This window comes from Oncorhynchus keta, chromosome 9 (assembly GCF_023373465.1).
Source record: "Oncorhynchus keta strain PuntledgeMale-10-30-2019 chromosome 9, Oket_V2, whole genome shotgun sequence".
Lineage (NCBI taxonomy): Eukaryota > Metazoa > Chordata > Actinopteri > Salmoniformes > Salmonidae > Oncorhynchus > Oncorhynchus keta.
The window spans coordinates 24,644,270-24,650,344 of NC_068429.1; the positions used below are offsets into that span (position 1 = coordinate 24,644,270).

Below are 6,075 nucleotides of genomic sequence, written 5' to 3' on the forward strand. Positions count from 1 at the left end.
CGGACAGACCCCCACCCAGACCCTCCTCTATAGGTTCAGGTTTTGCAGCCGGAGTCCGCACCTTTGGGGGGGTACTGTCACGTTCTGAACTTTATTTCCTTTGTTTTGTCTTTATTTAGTATGGTCATGGCGTGAGCAGTCTGTTTGTTTTTCTATGTTTGGTTTCTGTTTCGGCCTAGTATGGTTCTCAATCAGAGGCAGGTGTCGTTAGTTGTCTCTGATTGAGAATCATACTTAGGTAGCCTGGGTTTTACTGTTGGTTTGTGGGTGTTTGTTTCCTGTGTCAGTGCCACACGGGACTGTTTCAGTTTGTTTATATTGACTTTATTGTTTTTGTACTTCATAGTACTCAGTCTTTTCTATTTACCACGCTGCGTATTTATCCGATCCTTCCTACACCTCTTCAGACAAAGAGGAGGAAATCTGCCGTTTACACCATGACATTAACGAGTATTGGAGCTATGTGAGTATGTGATCTAGGAGTATTGAGCATCAATAGCATGACCAGATACTAAAATAGTCAACATGATGTGAGCCTCTGTGTATCACTCTTACTTCAGTGGTGAGTTCATATATGCTCTAGTCTACTGTTGTAGTTCAGCACTCAGGGCCCAGAGTTGTTTCTGAACATACCCTAGCTAACACATTAATATGTAGCAGCATACATTTTGACACATGATTGGCTCTAGTTAAGCAGGAAACTGCCTGGGGCTAAGAGCCAATCACGCCTCACTGCCTAGGGGCAGGAGCCAATGAGAAGGGGCTGAGGTGATTATATTGTGGACACACAGCTAAGAGGGTCTGCACACACACACCAAAACACAACACAGCTAATTAGCTAATGATAATTTCACACACGAGGGATTTGTAATTTTTATTAGGATCCCCATTAGCTAACGCCATAATGCTAGCTTATATTCCTGGGGTCCAACACCAATTAACAAGACATTACAAACAATAGGGTTGGGAACATTAAAACTAGCTAAATTTAAAACAAAACACTCCATATCTGAAATTACAGATGCACAAAATCAAGTGGGATGTCAGTGTCTTTGTAGTTTCAACAAAAAACGGAACAGAAGAAGAATCTGCCTCAGGAACCACAATGAAAATATACTTTTAAAATATAAAATCAGATAAGATGTGTATATATATTATTTGTTTTACATCATTTCTACAGTTTTGTACAATCATAAAGTTGATGTGGATTCATGATGAAGCTTTACAGTAGGCCAGCCAGACAGATATACAGTAGATCAGCCAGCCAGATAGCAAACCAGGCAGCCAGCCAGTCAGCCACAGACAGATACAGTAAACATTAGACCAGCCAGCCAGACAGCCAACATGCAGTAGACCAGCCATCCCTCAGCCAGTAGACCAGACAACCAGTCCAGTCAGCCTGCTCTGTGTGCCTGTGATCTGTCTGCAATGCGTCAGCAGCACCAGGGACTCCCTCTCCAGCCAGACACAGCTGCCAGTCACCGTCTAGCCCCTGGCTCACTGCTGGACACCCAGCACCCACCTGCACTGCATGGTGTCCTTATTCCTCTCTCTCTCTCTGTCTGTCTCTCTCACTTGGTCTCAATCTACCCCCCCCGCCCCCTCTCTCTTTCTGTGTCATTCTCTGTCTCTTGCTCTTTGTCTGTCTCTCAAGCTCTCTCTCTCTCCCTCTCTCTCGCTCGGCCTCAATCTATCCCCCCCCCCTCTCTCTCTCGCTCTGATTCTCTCACTCGGTCTCAATCTATCCCCTTCTCTCTCTTTCTTCTCACTTCTCTCTCTCTCTCTCTGACAGAAGTATCAGCGTATTTCAGACTGATCTCTGATTGGTGAATAGCTTATAGATTTTTCTACTGTTGTCACAGAGAGACAGGGCTGTCAGTGCCAACAGGGTTATTCTGACGTTAGAGAGACAGCTGTCATATAAGCTTCAAGTTGAATTGCATGCACATCCCTGACAACCTGAAATGGTCCCTTCACACAGACAGTGTGGTGAAACAGAGCCTCTTCAACCTCAGGAGGCTGAATGAATTTGTCTTGGCCTTTAAGACCTTCACAAACTTCTACAGATACTCAATTGAGAGCCACCAGGTTGTCTACCCTGCACTTTAGAGACTGCTGCCCTATGTATATAGTCACTGAACACTGGTCACTTTAACAATGTTTACATAATGTTTTACACACTTCATATGTATATTGTATTCCTGTCAAGGCTCATTCTATATAACTACTGCTGTACATACCTTTTCTATTCATATACTGTCCATACTGCCTATACACACCACTTTATATATATACACACACAATATACAGTACCAGTCAAAATGTTGACACACCTACCCATTCAAGGCTTTTTCTTAATTTTTTACTATTTTCTACATTGCAGAATAATAGTGAAGACATCAAAACTTTGAAATAACACATATGGAATCATGTAGTAACCCCAAAAAGTGTTAAACTAATCCAAATAAGTTTTATATTTGAGATTCTTCAAAGTAGCCACCGTTTGCCTTGATGACAGCTTTGCACACTCTTGGTATTCTCTCAACCAGCTCCATGAGGTAGTCACCTGGAATGCATTTCAATTACCAGGTTGCCTTGTTAAAAGTTCATTTGTGAAATGTCTTTCCTTCTTAATGTGTTTGAGCCAATCAGTTGTTGTGACATGGTAGGGGTGGTATACAGAAGACCGCCCTATTTGGTAAAATACCAAGTCCATATTATGGCAAGAACAGCTCAAATAAGCAAAGAGAAATGACAGTCCATCATTACTTTAAGACATGAAGGTCAGTCAATCCGGAAAATGTCAAGAACTTTGGAAGTTTCTTCAAGTGCAGTCGCAAAAACAAAGTCAGTCAAGAACAAATTCTTATTTACAATGACGGCCTACCCAGGCCAAATCCTAACACGGATGATGCTGGGCCAATTGTACACCGCCCTATCACGGCCGGTTGTGATATAGCCTGGACTCGAACCAGGGTCTGTAATGACGCCTCTAGCACTGAGATGCAGTGCCCTAGACCACTGTGCCACTCAGGAGCTTGGAACTTGGTACCATCAAGCGCTATGATGAAACTTGCTCTCTTGAGGACCGCCACAGGAAAGGAAGATCCAGAGTTACCCCTGCTGCAGAGGATACGTTCGTTAGAGTTACCAGTCTCAGAAATCGGCAAATAACTGCACCTCAGATTGCAGCTGGAATAAATGCTTCAAAGAGTTCAAGTAACAGACACATCTCAACATCAACTGTCCAGAGGGGACTGTGTGAATCTGGCCTTTATGGTTAAATTGCTGCAAGGAAACCACTACTAAAGGACACCAATAAGAAGAAGAAACTTGCTTTGGCCAAAACACAAGCAATGGACATTAGACCGGTGGAAATCTGTCTTTGACAGTCCAGCTCTGTCTTTGACAGTCAGTCCAGCTGCTTAGTTCCACTTTCTCTCTCTCTCTATTAGCGTTAGCGGCTCTCTATTAGTTCTGTCCATTGGGGCGTTCTGTCTGTTAGCTGCTTGCTTGATATGAACTTTACCCTTGTTGTTTACATCATGTCTGACAGCTGTACACACTACACAATGTCCATTAGCTCTTAGCCATTAGCATTAGCCACTAGCTCTGTCAGCTAGCTGTTAGCTGCATATGTTAACACTGGGCTCAGCCCGTGGGGGTGGAGCGATGCTCATTGACCCTGCCCGGTTCAGCATCGACATCTTGGTGATCCCCTCGCTGCCAACGGTGGAGAGTGGGAAATTCTCGTAGCTCTCTGGCGCCCCCAATCCACAGTGGCAGCGCTGCAGCTGGGCCTTCAACTCCCTCTGGAAGTTACTGTTCAGGAAACCATACACCTGTGTGTGTGTAGACAAAGTTTAAATGCAGAGCACCAACACCTTAATATGTTTGTAATGACATTTACATTTCCAATATTTTATTCAATACAGTTGAGTTGAGTTGAGTTCAGTTAAGTTAATTTAAATTCAGTTCAGTTAAGTTAAATTAGATTTGATTTAATTTCATTCAATTCCACCCCTCTCTACCCCACTCAACCCTTTCAGGCTTTTCTTGAGGAATTCTCCCAGTGCCTCTCTGTAAATCTTGCACCACTATACCAATTTTGCCAATTGGACTTGGACCCCTCTGCTACTTGGAACCCTACTAATTCCACGACTGGTCTATCAACGTCACCTCACGAGGCAAAAACAAACGTCCATCTAAGGCCCTTATGCTAGCCCCGGCCTGCTAACTGTCTGAATCGCCATGTCCCCAGCCAGCCCAACCACCCACTGGACCCATACGATCACTTGGCTATCCATGCCTCTCCCTAATCTCCCTAATAAGCCTTGTCCATTACTGTCTTATTTAACTGTAAAGCCTCTAGCCCTGCTCAATATGCCTTAACCAACCATGTTGTCCCACCTCCTACATATGCGATGACATCACCTGGTTTAAACGTCTCTGGAGACTATATCTCTCATCATTACTCAATGCCTAGGTTTATCTCCAATGTACTCTCTTCCTACCATACCTTTGTCTGTACATTATGTCTTGAATCTATTCTATCGTGCCCAGAAACCTGCTCCCTTTACTCTCTGTTCCGAACGTGCTCGACTGCCAGTTCTTATAGCCTTTAGCCGTACCCTTATCATACTTCTACTCTGTTCCTCTGGTGATGTAGAGGTTAACCCAGGCCCTGCAGTGTCTAGCTCCACTCCTACTCCCCAGGTGCTCTCATTTGTTGACTTCTGGAACCGTAAAAGCCTTGGTTTCATGCATGTTAACATTAGAAGCCTACTTCTTAAGTTTGCTTTATTCACTGCTTTAGCACATTCTGCCAACCCGGATGTCTTAGCCGTGTCTGGATCCCGGCTCAGGAAAACCACCAAAACCCCTGAAATTTCCATCCCTAACTATAACATTTTCGCCAAGATAGAACTGCCAAAGGGGGTGGTGTTGCAATCTACTGCAGAGATAGCCTGCAGCGTTCCATCTTACTATCCAGGTCTGTACCAAAACAATTTGAGCTTCTACTTCTAAAAATGAACCTTTCCAGAAACAAGTCTCTCACCGTTGCCACGTTCTATAGACCACCCTCTGCCCCCAGCTGTGTCCTGGACACCATATGTGAATTGATTGCCCCCCATCTATCTCCTGAGCCCGTGCTGCTAGGTAACCTAAACTGGGACATGCTTAACACCCCGGTCATTCTACAATCTAAGCTTGATGCCCTCAATCTCACACAAATTATCTATGAACCTACCAGGTACAACCCCAAATCCATAAACACGGGCACCCTCATAGATATCATCCGAACTAACTCGCCCTCCAAATACACCTCTGCTGTTTTCAACCAAGATCTCAGCGATCACTGCCTCATTGCCTGCATCCGTAATGGATATGCGGTCAAACGACCACCCCTCATCACTGTCAAACTCTTCCTAAAACACTTCAGCTAACAGGCCTTTCTAATCGATCTGGCCGGGGTATCCTGGAATGACATTGACCTCATCCCGTCAGTAGAGGATGCCTGGTTATTCTTTAAAAGTGCCTTCCTCACCATCTTAAATAAGCATGCTCCGTTCAAAAAATTTAGAACCAGGAATAGACATAGCCCTTGGTTCACTGCAGACCTGTCTGCCCTTGACCAGCACAAAAACATTCTGTGGCGTTCTGCATTATCATCGAATAGCCCCAGTGAAATAAAACCTTTCAGGGAAGTTAGGAACCTATATACACAGGCAGATAGGAAAGCTAAGGAAAGCTTTTTCAAACAGAAATTTGCATCCTGTAGTACAAACTCAAAAATGTTCTGGAACACTGTAAAGTCCATGGAGAATAAGAGCACCTCCCAGCTGCCCACTGCACTGAGGCTAGGAAACACTGTCACCACCGATAAATCCACAATAATTGATAATTTCAAGAAGCATTTTTCTACGGCGGGCCATGCTTTCCAACAAACCACTCCACTTCTCCTTCACCCAAATCCAGATAACTGATGTTCTGAAAAAGCTGCAAAATCTGGACCTCTACAAATCAGCCGGGCTAGACAATCTGGACCCTCTCTTTCTATAATGATCTGCCAAA

The 6,075-nt window shown here is 44.2% G+C and overlaps 1 protein-coding gene across 7 annotated transcripts in view; it reads right to left on the reverse strand.

Moving 5' to 3' along the window:
• Positions 1–861: 861 nt before the first annotated feature.
• The window catches only part of LOC118387416 (neuropeptide Y receptor type 1-like), a 44,663-nt gene continuing 39,449 nt past the window's right edge, over positions 862–6,075 (reverse strand). For 6 of the 7 annotated variants that reach the window (XM_052525556.1, XM_052525555.1, XM_052525558.1 and 3 more), the window contains one exon: positions 3,712–3,842. Coding sequence is in view for 1 of the 7 variants with exons in the window: in XM_052525559.1 (XP_052381519.1) it covers positions 3,627–3,842 (216 nt within the window). In the remaining 6 variants the exon portion in view is untranslated. Of the gene's footprint in view, positions 3,843–6,075 lie in introns of all 7 variants that reach the window. The other variant, XM_052525559.1, reaches the window with a different exon arrangement.